The sequence below is a fragment of the Polyodon spathula genome, chromosome 24 (assembly GCF_017654505.1).
Source record: "Polyodon spathula isolate WHYD16114869_AA chromosome 24, ASM1765450v1, whole genome shotgun sequence".
NCBI classification, from domain to species: Eukaryota; Metazoa; Chordata; class Actinopteri; order Acipenseriformes; family Polyodontidae; genus Polyodon; species Polyodon spathula.
Window position 1 is genome coordinate 15,477,860 of NC_054557.1, and position 20,149 is coordinate 15,498,008.

Below are 20,149 nucleotides of genomic sequence, written 5' to 3' on the forward strand. Positions count from 1 at the left end.
CAATCTTTCACCAAGGTGTTTGCACAGTATTATTGGTATTAGCTATCTAAATCATTCATTTAAGACAGACCAAGGTGCTGTGTCTGTTGCAGACACCCAGCCCCCATCACAGGGTCACTGGTGGAGGAGGGAGTGGAGCTCTTTCAGCCTCAAGTATAGAAACGTATTGATAGACAATAGGAAAAGAAGGGGCCAGAGCTACTCATCTCTTTGCTCCATGGCAACGTTTGACTAATTAGTTGACCCTTTCTATACTTCACATTTGAGTTATGGTTCAAACTAAATCCAAACAAAACAATGGATTTCTTTTGCAAAACACTTTTTACTGTACCCAGATCAGATCCAGACAAACGCAACACAAACATGTGTTTTTCTTATGCAATCCCTTCACATCTGGAGAAGGATTTTGTAGCTTACCATGCTTTTACTGTATGGGGTTTGAAACCCTTTACCTTACCTATCAAGCCTGCTTGTGCATTATAATGCTTTACTAAGCTTTACTACACTGTGATTGAATTGCCTTTACAGTAAAAGTATCCAAGCTAATTGGGACCAGGGGAAGTTTAATTTAATGAATCTCCTTAAAAGATATAATTCAACCACTTTAACTGTAAATGCATGATATATAGTACTGAACTGTTCAGTAAAAACCAGCGATTGAAGGCTGGATTCTCTATGACAGGACAAAAGAGCACAGCACCCAACAAGGGCTGGATCATCACGGTTGGGATAGTCAAGTTGTTGCTGTGTAAGAACAATCAGAATCCACATACCTTGACTGTGTATAGAACAGTCAGAATCCACATACCTTGAGTGTGTAGCTGTGTATAGAACAGTCAGAATCCACATACCTTGAGTGTGTAGCTGTGTATAGAACAGTCAGAATCCACATACCTTGCATGTGTTATTGCTGCCACCCATTCGTCACAATCTTTGACATCCTCTGTCTTCAGCTCCAGGGCCTTCTGGTTGTCGTGGTTGAAGTTAACAGTGAAGTAGTACTGCAACGGAAACACAATGCGTGAGGAATTAGACCAGTGGGTTTATAACGACATGTCACCGACGCTTCTGCGTTCATCCACAGCTTAGAAAACCACCACTCACTGCACTTCTAAATGATTACTCATCATGAAACGTAATCATTTATCCAGTATGAAAGGTTACAATCTTTCAATTCTAAGATTGTGAGCTCTCTTCCTTTCTCATACATGTTCTGCTCAGAAGAATGTTGGTTTTCTGCACGGTGGATTGTTTGGAATGGTCCCCATGTTCTGATTACTCAGATAACTATTGAAAGTATCCTGTCCTCTCCCCAGGTGTTAAGAGGACAGGGAGATGAAGATCATTTCTGTCAGCGCTGCTGCAGGCTGCAAGCTATTCCACCTAGCCCTTCATCTTGCAATTAAACATCTGGTGCAGGGATCAGCAAAATGCAGTGCATGCAAGCCTAGTCTTGATCATGAAAGTGATGCCGGTTCCAAGTGATGGAATTCAATGTGCATGCAAACCTAGTCTTGATCATAAAGTGATGCCAGTTCTAAGTGATGGAATTCTCCATTTTATAATTGCGTCTCTTTGGTCCTGTCATCACTGGTTGCAAACTGTGTCTTATAATGCTGTGCTGTGTCTGCCCACAACATTGTACTATAGTGGGAAAGCAATGAGGCAAGATTGGTTACCAATAGAGAATCCATTGGACACTACAGGGTCTGTTTAAAGACCTAAACATTGGCAGATCAATGCCGTCAGCCCAAAAATGTCCCGTTGTATTTCATTTGATGCATTCATATCATCTGCATAGTTACACTTTTTTTGACCTGCTGAATATCCTTTAATGTTTGTTCTCTGTCATTCTCTATCGGTGCTTCAATCATGATTTGCCACGCTTACAGCAAAATAAATATAGAAACAGCAGCCCTTTCTGTTTCTAAAAGCTGAATTACTATAACCTCCATAACCTCAGATAGTTGTAAAGAGAGCAGGGTTTCATTATAGAACACTAAGAGCATTGTTAGTATCAGATGGACAGCATGTTTCAAAATGAATTACGTTTTGATGCATTGGCACACATAGCGCTATGAAGTCATCGACGCACACTCAAGGCGAATGCCAGCTTGAAGATCGGTTTTACTGGAAGGTTCTTTTAAATAATAAATGAGAGTTCTAGAGAATATATATCTCCTGTTTGATTCACACTCTCTGTCTGCCCCTCAGTACAATTCTATGTATTTATAGCTTCCAGGTTCCCTCGTTCAGACCCTGATTCAGGCTTTTTCAGTTCTGATCAGTTCAGCATAATAAACAAAACCTCTACCAGCTACTGCCGTACACAGCTGTTTATAGCCTTCTTTTCCACAGAGATATTCCTCCTCACTGTTCCTGCAGGGTGGCAATTACATAACTCAGCTTTTCCTGTTACCAAGCAACTCATTTTCTTCTTTTAGTAAAGGGTTCCCGCCTTTCTCCCCTTTAAATGGCCTTTGTCATTAAGAATCAATCAGCCCTTGGTAATGCTGTTGTGAAGTTCCTCCTGTTCGTTATACAAACATGATAAAGTGTTTGATGTCTTGGACTGTGACCCCCTCCCCTAGTATTCAGATGCCATTTAACCACTCATTTCAATGACTTTTACAGCACAACGGTTTACAACACTTGCCCTGTTTGTCCTTTACCTCTGAATCTCTTTTGGTGTTGCAAATTGCAAATAAAATGACAATGCTGATATAAAGTAACGATTTATTGCTCCATTACTGACATCATTCAATTAATACTATATCCTAGTAAATTAACATGTCAAATACAAATACAATCTATGTATTAGATAGGAGAAAATCGACTACCCAACTCTATAAGCAGATAGTTACCTAACTGCAAATAAACAACTCACATGTTTGATTTCTGGGCTTGTAAGTAAGTCTAATGCTTTCCTTCTTTTGGAGTTAAATGGGTTTGTGGATCCCACCTCCTAGTCTTATTGTTGCAAGCAAATCAGCTGACTGGGTCTTATTGTCATGCCCTGGTCCTCTGGTACTCTTCCATTCCCAGCAGTAAAGCAGCATCCACATATTAACACATTCTGTACTGGTCCAAAACAAGACTACTGAACTGAAGCTTAAAAACACTACACCTCCACAGACCTGCGCTGCATCAATAGCCTAATAACACGCTGAGGTCACATGTGTAGCCCTGTTATAGCCATGCTAATCTCTACAGAGATACTTTGTTTCATGCTACTATAGCTTGACATAAAATTGATGTAAAATTCAAGCCCTTAACCTCAAAAACTAGCATGCCAGCTGTATACCATCAGCCGCATGGCATGCCAAAGACAAACAGGTTCATTTACAGTTAGGTTCCTTGTCGACATCAGTTACAGCTATCAATCCACACTTTGCTTAAGTGACATTACGCCTGCATGTCTCCAGCGCCACATCAGATGGCTATCTTAACCATTTCAAGTGCAATTTCCTGTCTGCCTTTTTAATGAGTCAGATCCCCAGCAGGTTTTTCCTGCATTGACTTTCACTATACCATGAAATGAAGCCTGAGCCATTCTGATATATATACAGAGAATGCAGTGAGAGCTGCACCCTGCACCCTCCACTGTAATATACAAATTACCTTGGCTTACAATTATTTCTTCTTCACATTAATTAAAAACATGTTGCAATAAGCTGTATTTCTATATAACATTGAGTTTGTACAATGTGTGTGCATGTGTCTGAAAATACACTTTAAACTTTATTAATGTTCATACCCCCTGCTTTGTTTAACCCGTTTGGGTAGGTCCTGTGTGCTCAGAATGTGTTTACAGCTGGGGAAGAAAATTAGGTCAGAGAAGCCAGAAAGGCTGTGGAAAGGAACAGGAGTGTCAGTCCCTGAAGGTAACCACACCCAAACAGCATCCACACCCATCAGCATCACAGCAAGCTGAGACTAGAGCCTATATAAAGAACAGAAGTAATAGTCCCTGAAGGTTAACCCTAACCCAAACAGCATCTATACCCAGCAGCATCACAGCAAGCTGAGACAGAGTAATAGCCTGATTTGGCAGGAAACTTCATCCAGACGTGGTAAATATTACCTTCTTCCTGTATTAGGCTATCAATTTATAATCTAATGGCTCTACGTTGGCGCAGTTTTATATATCGATCCTACAGTGGTAGACTATGATTAATATAAATTGTTGGTAAAAAGAACATGAACCCCGTATTGAGTGATGCTGGGGTATATATTTTTTTGATATCCTGATATCTTATAATAATGTTTTAACTGTAATCTGATATGCCGTGGTAGAATATCATTGGATGAATGCTGAATTGCTGTTTATAACATATAGTTGTGCTATGTGTTACATATCAATTTGAATAAAAACATACATATATCAAAATGGAATAATTATTACAGAGAATAATAACTAATCATAATATTAGTAAAAATCCAACAGCTCCTATAGGTAATCCAGTGTAAAGTGTGGAGTTTTACTCCACGTATTCCTATAATTAAAGCATCTCAGCTCTAATATTATATGCTTTATTCAGGGATATGATTATTTTTTGGTTTACACAAAGATTAAGGCTCATTTTTGTCATGTATCTTGGTCCTCATTGTACTGCTGTGAAACTCATTTCCATTCTTCTGAAGTTGCATAAACATTTGCATGCATAAAGAAACTAAAACTCTGACTATACTGAAGGTATTTTGAGGTGTTGTGGCATGATTGTTGTTCAGTATAATTGCCATATAAGGAGGTCTAGAGAAGTCAGCTCTAGGGGAATGACAGAGGGTAGTGGGGGACTGCAACTTCACAGATGACAACTAACTTCTAATCTTCACTCTGCATGCAGGCCGTGTGTATTCCAGGGGTCTTTGTACTGTAGCTTGCCTGAAGGTATGGGTATGGGTTGTGGGTTTAGATTTCTAAATGTTTGTACTGTATTATAAGATTGCCTGTATGTTATTTAATAATAATAATAATAAATAATAATAATAATAATAATAATACTTTGTTTAAAACATATTTTGAATTTTATACACTCTATTGAGAACTCTTTGTTCAGTCTTTGTGACTGAAGCTGAAACCAAATTACCAACCATACATTGATTGATTCCCTTCATTTCGTACATCCCTTTCTCAAAGTCTGGTCAATCATTCCTATCCCTGCTGAAGAATTATCTAAGCTTCCCAAAGAGTGTATTTGTATTCTTTCCGCTCAATAGATGTTCATTACCATTTCCATACGGATCAGCTGTTCACGGAGGAATCAATACAAAACATAAAAGACTTCCGTTCATCTATTTTTTCCATTTCCCATGAACAAGATAACTCTACCTGGAATAGAATGCATAAAATACCTTGTGTGCATAAGTGTCTGCTTTTATCAGACCATGTCATGAAACAAAATGCCATCAATCTCTCCAGATATCAGCACAGCAGAGTGCTTCTTGAGATTGCAAACCTAACGCATGCCGACTCATTATTCAATACTCCTCACGTCTAAATCCTCAGTAGTTGGTTAGCTTTTCCTGAGCTGTTATTAACCTCAGTGGTGCTTGTGTAAAAGACAGTGCTGTGTGATGTACTGACATTACGGTTTCTGACCCTTGCTAAAGAGATAAGGTCCATATAAAACAACTCTGTAACATCCCCTACAAACGAACCTGCCTCTAAACATTACTGGCCTTGGTGCAAAACCAGCTGCCCTGTGTGTGTCCCACTTTCCAGCTTCTTCAAGACACTTTGTAATGACCTCTTTAAGACCTGTCCCATGCACTTGCTTCTAATAAATGTCACTTATCAACACTGGGGCAAACTGAGGCAAAGCACGATAGCTCTCCACTTCCTTTTTAACAGCTGACGTTTAAGCTCTGGTTTACATGATTTTCAAGTAGAATAAACAGAGAATGTGGTGGTTCTGCGCAGGTAATGAAAAACAAATTAAAAACAGCAGTTACGCAGTTGTCTACACTGTGTTTTTAACCATGTGTTACCAAACGCCCCCCGTGTTTGACATGCTTTTATAAAGCTGAATTCAAACCGGGGTCATAGTCCAGCGAGTTGCAGCAGCTATGTTAGGTATGAGCTACCAGTCAGTAAAGTAAATGTAGTGACCCATGCCTTCACATGTGTACCAGGGAATTGGCATTCTCTTCAGTACCCTGACCGGGGTTTGTCTGAGCCTGTATTGACTGTGTAAATGTTTCATTACAATCTAAGCCAATCGACTATTTCTGTAGACTCTTGCAAAGGTGGTTGTCCCATAAGCTACAGACTGGCCCTTTTGAACAACGATTTTGGAGCAAGGATGAATATGTTTGAATTATTTAAACTTCCTGATAGGCGAGACAACCTTCTGTGTCAAAGAATTAAAACAGAGTCTGTCAAGAACAGGGACGCTCTTTAAACAAGACTGCTGTTGATACCTTAAATTTAAATGTAAATACAATAGCAATGTCCAGATGGAATTCCCCTTCTGAAGGTTATTCTGATATACTGCCTGGTAAAAGCATACTATAGTAAAACGCTGTATAAAAGCATAGTAAAAGCATGCTAAATCAGGGCAAGCAATGTAAAACTCAACGCACATGGCATTGTAATAACCACGGTAATGCATACTGAATACTCTGCAGATTCACTGTGGTAAACATTATCGGGTTTGCATTGTCAAACCACCTATCTAAATACTGAAAATAGCTTGGGACTCCCTCCAGTCCTTTACAGATGCAGTATAATGCAAAGCCATATCCGATGCACTTGCTCTTAATACACCAGCAGAGCAGCATCCTTTTCACGCATGGAAAGTGAGGTTGCCATAGAAACGGTGTGCACCTATACAGCTATTTTTAAATAGAAGTGAGGGGAAAAAAATGTGCAACATCCAACCACGCTCATGATGAGAAAGTTATTTGTGTTCAAATGATAAAGCACACTGCAACAAACCAGCTGACTCTGCACCCTGCCCTCATCTGTCGTCAAATACAGGCAATCCTAGTATTGATTATTGACTAGGGACAGTCGGTGCACAAACCAGATACTATTGCCTTTCATCACTGCTTAATTACAGGCTCTTGAAAACTGAACACTTACAGACTTGCAGCTGCAGTAGGCATGCCTTTCTTTGGGAGATTAACAAGCAGCTCCGTCCTTTTCTTTTAAATTAGAAACCAGTAAGATCTTTGCACTGTGACACGTGTTGCTGTAATGGAACGTACAAACACATTTTAAAAGGGGTAGCTGCATTCTGAGACATGCAGTGCAATTAGGCAGACATTCATTAACCCCAAATAGTTGACAGTGAAATGAAGAATCTTGTTTCAACAACTAATAATGATGATAATAATGTTTCTAAATAATAAGCAATAAAGGGTTCTGGTGAAATGAGAAACCACAGGCACGAATCTCTAGCTTGTGTAAAACTTTTAATAAATGCTTTGATTTCACCATCACCACTTGAACTACTTAACTGAGGAATCAACGCTGAAGAAAAACTGTTTGAAAAACTCAGAGTAGTTGCAGTAATGCTGTGAGGAACACACCTGCATGATTGAAAGCACTGAAACAGCTTGTTGAGAGGCTAAATGTACTCGCAGCAGTGTTGAGTGTAGCTCTGTGTGCCTCGTTTTCCATCATTGCTGGGGCTTAACACAAGTGTCAAGAGCCAGGTTATTCTGAATCATATTCATCAAAGCGTTGTAGAACACTCAAGGCATGCAATACTGCCTCCTGTGTGAGCTGCCTTTTTAAACACAATCACCATGGATTTTAGACTTTCATGTCGTGGTTCATTATTAACCTGGGCATTGATCCCAAAATAGCACCTCTATTGGCAGGTACACCAGCGCTGGGACTGTCTTCTGAACACCATAGTGACACGCTGCACCCCAATATGGCATAGAGAACAGGTCCACTTTGAAGAACTACAAGTAGATGGATAGGTAGCTGTCTGTAATTAAAAACTTCAGCCATCATAATATAGTGAAACAGACTTGTGGCATGATATCTGTCAAACGTCTATCCTCTTGGCACTTTACTGTAGTGTTTAATGAATGCACTGAAGCAAGCATTCTGATAACCTGCCTGCACACAAGCTGTAATACTGCTGGATGATACTGGTTGAGAAACAGTTTCAGAGAATGCAGGGTCACTCAAGGAAATGCCAGATGCCTTTTCCGAGCATTGCATTTTTAAAGAGTACACAATGCTTGTTGTTTGATGTTTAAATTAATAGCTTATTAATTAACCAATGTCATCGAATAGCCTGACATTACAGTGTACTTTATCCTGCACCAGAATGGATCTCTATCTGTCTCCAAGGTGTAATCACCAGCTATCGTTTAGAACCCAGTAATACAACACAGAGCGAGTTATTCCCACACCAATAACACACGTCTCCAGCAATGCAATTACAATGGAGTGCTTTTACAGTATTAGGATGAAAGCATGTGAAGTATATATGTCACTAAGACTGGGAATGAGAATTAGCATGGGAATCATCAGTGTTATTTGCCTATCTAAGCTTTCCCAACAACAGTAGCTGGCAATGCATAGTGTATGATTCAGTTGGATGGTTATCCTCAGGTTTAGCTGAACAACCTTATTAACTTGATGGGGGAACCCATTTGTGTGTGGCTTTCCAACGACATGCAATGAAAGTTCTCCATTATCAACAAAGCTCTTCTGGAGCTACAGATTCAGTACGGACCATCTGTTTTAACTCTTGTCCACAACACTGCTTAATCTTCTCTGTAAGGCCAGTGCAAAGTCAATAAAATAAGGAAGGGTTTCAGGAATGAAGTTGAAGACTTGCACTTCTCAGAATGGGAGAGGGGTGGGGTGATACAGGACCCTTAAGAATTGCTTGTTTGCATATTGGATTGCAGACTGCAGGTGGGACTGGGAGCCTCCAGTTTAATATTGGATGAAGAAGAGCAGACTGGTTTCAAAGTGCAGATGGAAACACAGCTTTACTGGCACCAGTCAATCAGATTCAATACAACTGGAACAGGCCAGATTGTCTTTGCTTCCCACTTGATATGTCAGTTTATAAAGGCGTAGATGGCAGTAATAAGTTGTGCTTCCAACAACGTTTAAATAGCAATTTCAGTAAGTAGGTTACTCTGCAGGGGTGTCATGGTAACAATTATACAGTAGTTATGATCCAAAAATGGAGAATATCTCAACAGAATTTTATTCCACAAGCCACTGACTAGGTTAGCAGCGCTTCAAAATGAGTAGCAGAGACTGATCTATTAAAGAGATTGATCCTAATGGAGCCCTGTGCTCATGACCTAACCTTTTCTGACACACGTACACCTTGCATATACAAGAAACAGTAATATAGCCTCTTCTGTAAATATAACTGTACTGTACAGCAATGCACCGGCTACACCTCTCGCCCTTAGATCATTCTACAGGTCATTTGGGGCCTTTTGTGCTAGACATGGAAAAGCGACACAATGCATTTACTGTTGACACTAGTTTAAATATTTATTGAGTGCTCTCTGTATTACTGTTGTACATAAAAGCAAGTTTATTTAACATTATCCTTCCTGTAAGTTGTAATAAACTGCATTTCTATCGATTATGCTTTATTCTTTGCATGTTCCATTCACATGCCACAGTATTAGCCTGTGGTCACATTTCAAAATCAAGGACACTTTTTATTATCTCTTGTATTTTATATCATTATCCCTTGGCCATTCTCTGCCCACATTAGTGACATTTTAATTAGAAATGTTCTCAAGCCCACATGCAACCAGCTTCTGCTCAGTGAGAGGTCCTTATCAGAGGCCTTGCTCTTGGAACAATGGCCCCCTGCCCACTCGGCCTCTCCACACTCCCCAGACTCAAGACTGAGTAAGCATGTCTATGCCAGGGCTCGAGCCCCCTGGATTTTCAAACGGCAGTCGAGGGCTCTTATCATCATTAGCCCACCGATGCCCTCCCTTGCCACTCAACAGAAGCCTGTTACACTCTCCCATTTCTTTCCTGCATTTTCATTAACGCCATATTTACGGATGCTTGTTGTATCATCAGTCTCAATTGGGTCCAGTTGTTTTAAGAAATGTTTTTATTTTTATAATTATTTGAAAAAGAGTGGTTGAAAAAAAAAAGCAAACAGCAAATATAAAATGTGTGATAAAACAAATTATTAACCTGGGTGTCAAAACCGGTTTTATTTGGTAATTATCAGACATGCTTTGTGTTCATTTTAATGCAACTGTAGGTACTGTGTTATGTTAAATGGTTTTCGAAACCACACGGCCACAACGTAGTTTTAAAAATATGATTTTGTTATGGAAAGAAAGAAAGAAAGAAAGAAAGAAAGAAAGAAAGAAAGAAAGAAAGAAAGAACCTCCTCTTCTTTTAATAGCTCAGATTCTGTGGATTATTTCATTCTTGCAGAGATCCACGTAGATATAAAATGAAAATAATCTAAATCCATTTTCAGTGTCCCCAGCTTTTTATTAGATTTAGGTCCCCAGGGGTCTCCCGAGAGGTCTCCACTCATTGTAAGCTCTGTCCACTTCCTCCTAAACTGGCAGGTCTATATATATATATATATATATATATATATATATATATATATATATATATATATATATATATGTATATAGATGCGCCATATTATTTGCAGGTTTACTGCTTGCTCCTCACAAAATGCTTACAGCCCTTCCTGGCATTACTTAGCAAAGGATTGTTTCAGGATGGGATGGGTCTATCCTGCACTTTCCTCTCCACCCCCTGCAGATATTGCAACAAATCAGGATGACGCAATAAAGAGCAGTATCGGTCTAGGGTACAAACAAATCCACTTCAAATAAACTAAAGAAGTTGTTAGCTGGGGTCTTTTTTGTTTGTTTGTTCTTATCCTTCATGAAAAAGCACAAACAGCAACATTTTCAATTGTGTGTGTTTACAAGGTGTGTACAAATCAATAATTGAGCTAGTCTAGTCTTAGAATGAGCCATTTTATCATTAAGTATCAAATAATTTGACTGGCTAGTGACTTTATATTCAAAAATCCTTTGCAAAATCCAATCTTAAAACCGGGGTTACCAGCAAAAAACATTAAGCTGTCAAGTATTATTCTATTTATATCAATTATATAGACATTACACATATTCTTCACCAGGAGGCGCCGTTGAGATGGAACAAAATGCCTGATCAAGCTTTTGTTACCCATATAACCTGAGAAGAAACTGATCTCCCAAAACACCACAGCAAAGAATCATAATCAACTATTCAACACCTGATTATAGTACCTGGTGATGTCATGATGCACAATGTAATAGACTTGTGATATAGATAGATAGATAGATAGATAGATAGATAGATAGATAGATAGATAGATAGATAGATAGATAGATAGATGTGTTTTTATAGAGGTTTGAAAGACCATTGGAAAATGTATTTTAATATTTCCATTTTAAAATATCTAACATTTAATGAGTAATAATGGCATGCTCAAAGACAACATGACATTATGCAAGAGCACTTTACAAAGGTGAAGTAGCAAATATTTTAATTTAATTAACTTTCAATTGTTATAATAATTATTAGTAGTAGTAATTTATTATTATTATGAAGTTTCTATAGCTGTTTTACTTTCAATACCCACCGTTAACTATCGCATTCTGACTTTAAACATATCAGTATACATTTCAGATAACTGCAATTGTCTTGTAAATTAAATGAACTGCTTATGCCAGATATAACACAAGTACTTTATAAAACGCATTTCTGTTATAACGTTCAAGTGTCTATTTGCTTCTTGACCGCTTTCCATGCGTCTGAAAACATCTGTCCACATTTCAAAGCATCCCCACCCCCCCCCCCCCCCCCCCCCCCCCCCCCCCAAACAAAATAATTAAAGTTGCACATTTTTCGTAAAATAACAGTTCCATTAGCCTGTACATCAAGTAAACTAGCTGTTATACACAGCATATTGGAGAATATAGGCACACACGTACATCCCCGCGAATAGGCACCAGTCCACCCTTACCTGCTTCTCTAAACATTCCTTGGCTGACAGAGAAGGTTTAGGAGAGGGAGCTCTGTCACAAGTGCATCCTTCCAACAGATACAATCCCGCGGGTCTGGAGCTGGAGTCGTTCTCAAAATAAAACAACATATTCTGCAGCAAAGCGAACCACTTGGTATGCCATTTTGTGTTGTCAGAGCTCTTCTTGCTCAAATACCCTCGTCTTGTGCCATCCTTTTTCGCCAAAATACCCAGGTAGGTAACATGGCCATCATTGAGTCGAATTCCTTTCTGCATGGTTGTTTCAAAGCCAAGAGGAGAGCTTGTTGATCCTTACATCTTCTCAATCCCAACCAGACCCCAAAAAGCTGTGCAGTCTTAATCGGCAGGACCACTAATCTGCTGTACACCCATTCACTGCACTTACGCTGCTGTCTGTAAAAAATAACAAAATCTACGATCCAAAATCTGAGCCTTTTATTGGTTTCAGTTCTAGATCTCGCATTTCTGGACAGTTCACGTCTTCCGCTCCATGTGTAAAGCGCTTTTACCAAGGAGAATAATACGTTTAGTGGATTGCCGTTCTGTTGGAAAGTGTGAACAGAATCAGGAGCTCACTGTATTGCGGTGAGTGAAGAAGAGACGTCATGTGACATTTCAGCACCTCGGACAGAGGCACTTCACGCCCGACAGCAGAATCACATTGGAATTCCACTGACCAAAATCTAATAAGCATTAACTTCCACGGTGATCCTGAATTATTGTTTTATATAATGGTAAATAATAATATTATTTAAAGAAAAAACCCGAAGAATCAACTAAATTTCTAATATAATTATCAAAAATCTATGCAGATCGTGTAATTTTATTCTAACTGAAACCAAAGTCTGATCTCTTGCTTTATGTATCGGTAGTCAGTATTCCAGTTTTTAAGGTTTTTAAGTTTAAAAGTGTTATTCACTTACAGCAAACTTAGAAGGCTTCTTTTTAAAATCCAGGACAAACCCCCCCCCCCCAAAAAAACAAATATATATTAATTTGTAAGATATTCCCAAATAAAATATTATCGTTCCAATGTACATGTTAAAAAGACTGCAATACAATATGTGCTTATGTAATCGCAATGTAAGATTTGGATCAGCGGTTGTTTTATTTAAAATGAAGGACTGACTCGGAATAGTGTTATTGATATCGTGCGCTTGAACTACGAAACATATTTTGGTGTCTATACCACAACTGCTAATAATATCGATAACCCCAATAATTATACAAAGTGATTCTCAGATACAGACAGGAGAGCATCAGCGAGCTGACAAATCAAAGCTGTCTGCTGCAAACATTCAGGACGGCTCTGCAGATTTATTTATTTATTTATTTATTTATGTATTTTTAGGCGCCTCTCGCCCACTTAGTTGCATAGATTTATAACCTAACGTCATGTTAATTTAATGGACACTGGTGCATTACATAACATAAGACAGTCTTGTTTTATATAACAGATGATTTTATACATAGGTATAAATGTAATATATACTGTATATATGATCTGAAACCACAGTACTTACCAAAATAGTATCCCCGAGCATACTTTCAAAACACACAGTCATTATGAAACAACTTACTGGGAATCTGATGAAGTCATGACGACATCAATGTGAAATATTGCCTGTGTTTATTCAAAGCTGGGGCTAAGGGTATCCACTGTTACCCTTATCGGAGATATGTCAAGCAAACCATGAACTCTCCAAAAAGCAGTAACCCTGCACTATATTGCCAACCTGACATCGATTTCATTGTTGAATTCCTATATTCCTGTTTACTGTAACCTGACATTGATTTATATGACCCTTGTTTTCAACAACAGATGGTTCTATATCATGGGTTCAATATGAAACCATACTCATTCTAAATTTAACCAATAGGGGTTGCATGATTTGATGCTTCATTCTGTATTAGGAACTTCTGAAGGAACCCTGCGGTTCTAGTTCTAGAATGCACAGGAATCCTCTTTTTTAAGAGTGTTGTTCCAGGCTTATCTGTCACATTGCTATACCCAAAACCTTATTCTTCTTATAACCCAAACTGGACCCAAATCAGCTCCCGTGGCCAATAAAGAAATCAAAAGGGCATTGGTGAAACAACTTAAGAGGTGGGACATTTACTCTTCTCCTGGATCTGTCCAGGTTAATATTGTGTAGGTTTGAAAACACCTGCATGGTACCTTGGTACTGTATGCTTCGAAAGGTCCATGCCCACTTCATTTGGACTTTGGGTATAATGCACATTTGATGTATCAGATGGAAGATCCTTTGTGTCTCTGATTGCTGGTGGGTAAGCGGTATTCACATGGATTTTAATCAGCCTCCAGCTGGTGTGGCGTGAGTTTCCTCCCTGCCTTCATTAGCACTCACCTCTCCGCAGAGACAGCTGGGGTCATGCACCTTGAAAAGGTTTCTCAACAGGCTCAGCTCCTTCTCGGAAATCTCAATTGCAATATTAAAGCACAGAATGTTCTGCACTGAGGAGTCAGCCAGGTCACAGCTTCATGGGATAATATGGAAAGCATTATTTATAATAGACACATACAGTTTTAGTCATAACTGTGACATAACAATGCAGCTATTCATGTCCTTGCACTACACATCCTTCTCATCCTGGATTTCATTACATTACTGCTGAAGCCAGCTCCAGGTAAACAGAGGCATGCTCGCTATTTACACTGTAGCACTATTATTATATTGAGGTCTAGATTGCTTATGTTGTTTTGATTTGCTGTGCATATGAAATTAAACCACTGGAACTGAAAATCTTGGAAAATTGTCAAAATAGACAAATTAGTGATTTTCTGATTTAACTGATGACTTCAACAGGCCACACGTGCAATTCATTTAAAATAGTGAAAGAAAAGGAACACAGAGCCACACATGATAAAATGCAGGAGACTTCTTAGAAGTTGTGTAAGATGCCTGATTAAAACATAAAGTGGTCTAACATTTTCACACACGTGCCTTTTGTTTTATATTACTGATTATTGACTACAAATTGAAATTGAGATATATATCTCAAGGGATATATCCTGTTGAAATACATGCATTTGAGATTGTAATAATTCCAGTGTTGTGACCTAAGCTAATACATATGACAGTGCAGTCTCTTAAAGAATGCATTTGTTATGCAGATTAACAAATAAATACCATGCAACAGGGTTTTGATACCTTGTGTCTCCCTGGACATATTAAATAGCCCTAATTTGTGGCTGTGTTATATTACATGTCAAGCCCCTCTTGTATTTCCAGCAGTAAATGAGTGTCTGCTACAGCGGGCAGATGGCTGGAGGTGCTGTGCTGCCCTGCTCTGCTCCTCTTGGTTCAGGGAACTGAAATCCCACAGATTGGATAACATTGTATCACACACTCTGCCTTAACAAGGAGCTTTTAAAGGAACTCCAGATTTATTTCACTTTCCAATGCACAACGCTGTCCTGTGCAGTACAATGCACAATGCTGGCCTGTTCAGTACAATGCACAACGTTGGCCTGTTCAGTACAATGCACAACAGAATGCTGAGTTTTTAAAATGGATGCCCTGATAATGAAAAACTAAATTGATTACACTCTCAGTAATTTCAACGTAGTTTAATTAAATAAACATGGCAAAGCAAAGTAAACTATGGTAAGTACATATTATAACCATGGGAAAGCTGTAAACTGAGTTAGGTTTAATGTTTTAGCATAGGGAAGCAAAACATCCTGTGGGAAGAGTTTACAGGAGAGGTATTCTCAGTGTAAAGACAATGGTATTAAGGTCTGTTGAGATCATTTAAACAGACCACTTTGGATTCCTCTATTCACAGTACTGTGTGCACTTTCTCACACAGTAATTGCATTGTCCTTTCCATTCATTACGGGGTCACTTCTCCAGAGCTTCTCCTCAATATCACAAGAAGGTTCTGCATAAAGCAGAATACAAACTGAAACCCTTCCACTGATGCTGAATGTGTTTAATTGAGTTCCAGCAGTGGGGACAGCTGAATGAACCAATGCTTAAAGATTTCATATCCAGACACCGCCAGGCTATTGCAAGGCTGACATTATTGTTGTAGAAATTAGACACTTATTTTAGGCAATGCTTCAGTGCATCAGTTTGATGGCACCACAGCAGACAGCATGAGGAAGTAAAAGAAGAAAAGAAAACACATCAAGTGCTACTGTTTCTAAAGATACAGCCACTGAATTCCCCATGGTCACAATTCAATTCACATAGTTCAGATCATTAGCATTCTGGTTCAATAAACTAAATAAAGAGACCAATCACGGGTATCGCGCACGAATCAGTTCGCTCAGTTATATATCAAATAACTTTGCTTTTTATATCTCGTATGTGCAAAAAATCCTCCCTGGTTATACCGTGGTTAAAGGAAGCTGGCAGTTTGTATGCCCTACTCCCAGGTAGTCGGCTAACATTCTTCAATTACTTCTTAGATCATTTCATTTCAAGATCTTCAAGGTCAAAGCACGTCACTGGCGGCAAAGCATGCCAGTCATTATTGGAAGAAGCTGATTGGCTACCAGATGGGGTTGTAGGCATGGGGACAATTTCAGGAAATGCATGAAATGAAGACATGCAAACAGAGATTTCTTTAACTTAGTATGCAATTGAAATGCACGTTTCCTGTAACCCGAGTTTCTGCAGTTATGGTTAATGCATGTGGTTTGCAAAGGGGCCTGTTATGATTCTCGCAGGTAATATAATGGGATCTCAGTGGCATTTTAGAAATACTTCTGTAGATACTACATATGGGAAAGATAGAAGCAGTGATTACTGCAGGTCTGTGGTCTTAGATCTACTTCTAGACCCCACCTCCCACCTTCCTTTTCTAAATAACCCACCCTCCTTGCTTGCTTTCAACTAAATTAGACCCATGTCCTTGAGATGCACCCACCCGCTGTACAGTGCTGATGTTCGGTGAAAAAAAGGAAAGACCTTCCGGGCATTCTCGTTCCCAGCCTCCTCTCAGTCTGCACACAGAGTGCTCCCTACATTCACCTGATAGGCTGGTGATGCTCTCCCATATGGCTCAGTGCTGGGCAATAAGGTAGATTGCTTTGTTGAACCACATGCATTGCACAAGGTCAGAGCCTTTGAGCTTGAAAATATATCTATATAAAGTTTAAATAATATTGAATAGGGTACAGCACATCAATAACATATAGCAATATAGCATATATATATATATATATATATATATATATATTATTTTTTTAAGAAGCCACAAAGTCAACTCATCAGTGACTATTTCAAACTTACCACAGAGACCAGAACCAAAGGACACTTGCTTTATACAGGTCTAACTGGACCGGGGAAATCAATTTCACTGCCTTGTTTTTTTCCAGCCCAGGGAAGCTAGTCTAAGTGCATTTAGGCTGAGAGACAATTTTTGAAGTTAAACAAGCTTTGAAAATGAAGCCCACTGTGTTTATCACATCTGTGTTCAGAGCATTTTAAATGAGTCATCTCTTTTCACTCTGATTTAGGGGTTCTTCCTCCTATTAGCATTGGAAAGCTCCAGCCAGCCTTGCCCCCCTCCCCTTGGCCGAGCCGCTGGAATTGCATCAGTATCTGGAGTGTATCTCCAGCTAGCCTTGATTTAACTACCGCGGAGCTTGTGTTCCTGCAAGACATCCACTGTGGCAAACATTTTACATCCCCCTGCTCTGTAAAGAATGTGGCTGGCATGCTGATATTAACCCCTGACATCAGGGGAGGTTTATTGCTTTTCTGAAGCATGGGGTCTGGGGGGTTCCTTTGCTAAGCTCTCCACAGTACACCTCTGTCTTGATTAACCCTAAGGGGCTTCCTACAGAAATCCCTGTCCAGCAAGGTTATGAGGATGTGTCCGGCTCATTGACACAATAGACTCACCCCTTGAAAGTGCAATGCGTGTACGTGCGTGTGTGTGTGTGTGTGCGTTTGTGTGTGTGTGTGTGTGTGTTTTCCTACAGCTATACATGAATGACACATCCTACTATTTACTATCATTAGCAACACAGATGTCCCAAAGCTTTATGAATGATGCATTTATAACTATTGCGTGTGAAAGCTGTATACAGTATGCTTGTACTGAAGAAAAATATAAGAACATATATCATTAATTACATGCAAAAGTGGGAGAGTCCTCTGTGTCACGAACCCCAGTCTGCAGGTTCAGAGATGAGCACTGTGCCTAAAGAGCCAGAATTTAACATGAATTCAGAATCACAATGATATGAAATCATACCACTAGGTTAACCTTTCAGTTGCAGACACTCATGATAAAGTTTTTGAGACAAGAGGGGCTATTATGTTATGTATTATGTAGGAATTATGCTATGTATTATGTAGGATGTTTTTTAATCACACTGAACATGGTGGCTGGAAAGCATTTTTTTTAAATGTTATTGCTGTATGTACAATGATCCGCTTATCCAAACACAATGAGTGTGTTGGTAGTGTTTCGATTGTGAGTTGCATAATTATCCATGAGGAGCCTTTGTGTGCCACTTCACTGATTCACTGACTCTGATGCCCTGCCAGTGAAGATGTTCTGGTTTGTGTGCCTCTTCACTCACTCTGATGCCCTGCCAGTGAAGATGTTCTGGTTTGTGTGCCTCTTCACTCACTCTGATGCCCTGCCAGTGAAGATGTTCCAGACAGTGTCGAGGTGCACTCAGTGGGGACAAGTCCATGGATGCCCTTCAACGTCTCAATCTGAGCAGCATTCAGGTCAGCTTGGGTTTCAAAAACAAAACCTCATGGATTTAATCCCGGACGACCTTCTGATTTTTCAGTGCATCTTGTCACACTGTAAATGTGTAACACATGCTCAGCTTTTGCTTCTGAAATCACTTTCCCTTTGTGGATTTGTATTTGACTCCTACAAGCACAGTCCCGGGAACAAATCCACATTTCCTCAGCAATTTAGGATGACGTTTATGTGGTTTATTCTTTAATAAATATTGTATATGAAATCAACAGATATAGAAAAAGATATAGATATATAAAGTTGCATCTGCCATTATCAGTATCCTACCAGGCTGGTTATGTGCATTGATTCACTTACTGTATAGTTCATGGCCTGCAATAAAACTAGGAGAGTCGGTCTATTCCATTGATCTAAACAGCTGCAGATCTAAGTACCAGTCCTGCTTAGGTCATTACAATAGCAGCCTCAGAGGACCCTAGGAGGACCCTATTTTAATGATGTAGGCATTAGATCTGCCACACTGGAGATCATTTCAATAGGCTCTGGTGTGTACTGTATCGCATGTAAACACTTGGCTGCTATGTGTTGTATAATGAAGTAATACATGCACTCGTGGGATTGTCAAGGTGCCAGCCTGCAGATGCTTTATGAACCTTTCCACCTCTGTATTTCTTAATTAAGCAGCTCTGGAGAGTGCTGGTATGCCTGGAAATGCACGCAACAGAACTGTAAGAAGCTGCATGGGCAGTGCTTCCTCCAAACAGCAGATCAGCCATCCTGTGTGCTGCATGAAGCCCACACCTACCTGCATGCACAGCACTTGCATTGGTATTTCAGTTTTGCTGTGTGATACAGGTCTGTCCCTAATTACAAGATAAGCTGGGTTTAGAATTTCCCTGCTCCACTCAGACAACTTCCACTAATTGCTACCTTCTTTTTATAGCAACACTTTTCACTTCCATTTTATCAAGCTGCCTATTTAAACTCCCTTCTGTATCTTTTTTTTTTTTTTTCCCAGTTGTGTGACCAATTGATTTTCTTTTTTCAAATCAGGACAGCAAGGGTGAGGAATTATGTAGGGGTTCCTTTCTCCAGATTAAAATAAATGAAGAACTATATTCTAATATCACACTGTATTATTAATAGAAAGCAATACTAAGGTTTCAGAGGAAGTAGAAAAAAGGGGAGGGGGGGGGGGGGGGGGGGGGGGTGGGGGGGGGGGGGGGGGGGGGGGGGGGGGGGGGGGGGGGGGGGGGGGGGGGTGGGGGGGGGGGGGGGGGGGGGGGGGGGGGGGGGGGGGGGGGGGGAGCCAGGGAGTGAGAAGGGAGCTGCATTGCAGTAATAATTTCCATCATAACCTGTCTCTCAGCCCGTTCTCTTCAGATCTTGGAAGTGACGCATTAAATGGCTCTAGGTAACGCTAC

At 39.7% G+C, this 20,149-nt stretch overlaps 1 protein-coding gene across 2 annotated transcripts in view; it reads right to left on the reverse strand.

Annotated features, from left to right (window-relative positions):
- Nucleotides 1-12,574, reverse strand: part of LOC121298782 (ras-specific guanine nucleotide-releasing factor 1) — a 36,749-nt gene extending 24,175 nt beyond the window's left edge. For both annotated transcript variants that reach the window (XM_041225995.1, XM_041225994.1), the window contains exons 1-2: nucleotides 12,006-12,574; nucleotides 895-1,001 (exon numbers count right to left, since the gene is read on the reverse strand). In XM_041225995.1, coding sequence (XP_041081929.1) covers nucleotides 895-1,001; nucleotides 12,006-12,281 — 383 coding nt within the window. In that variant the 5' untranslated portion in view covers nucleotides 12,282-12,574. The remainder of the gene's footprint in view (nucleotides 1-894; nucleotides 1,002-12,005) is intronic.
- Nucleotides 12,575-20,149: the final 7,575 nt, after the last annotated feature.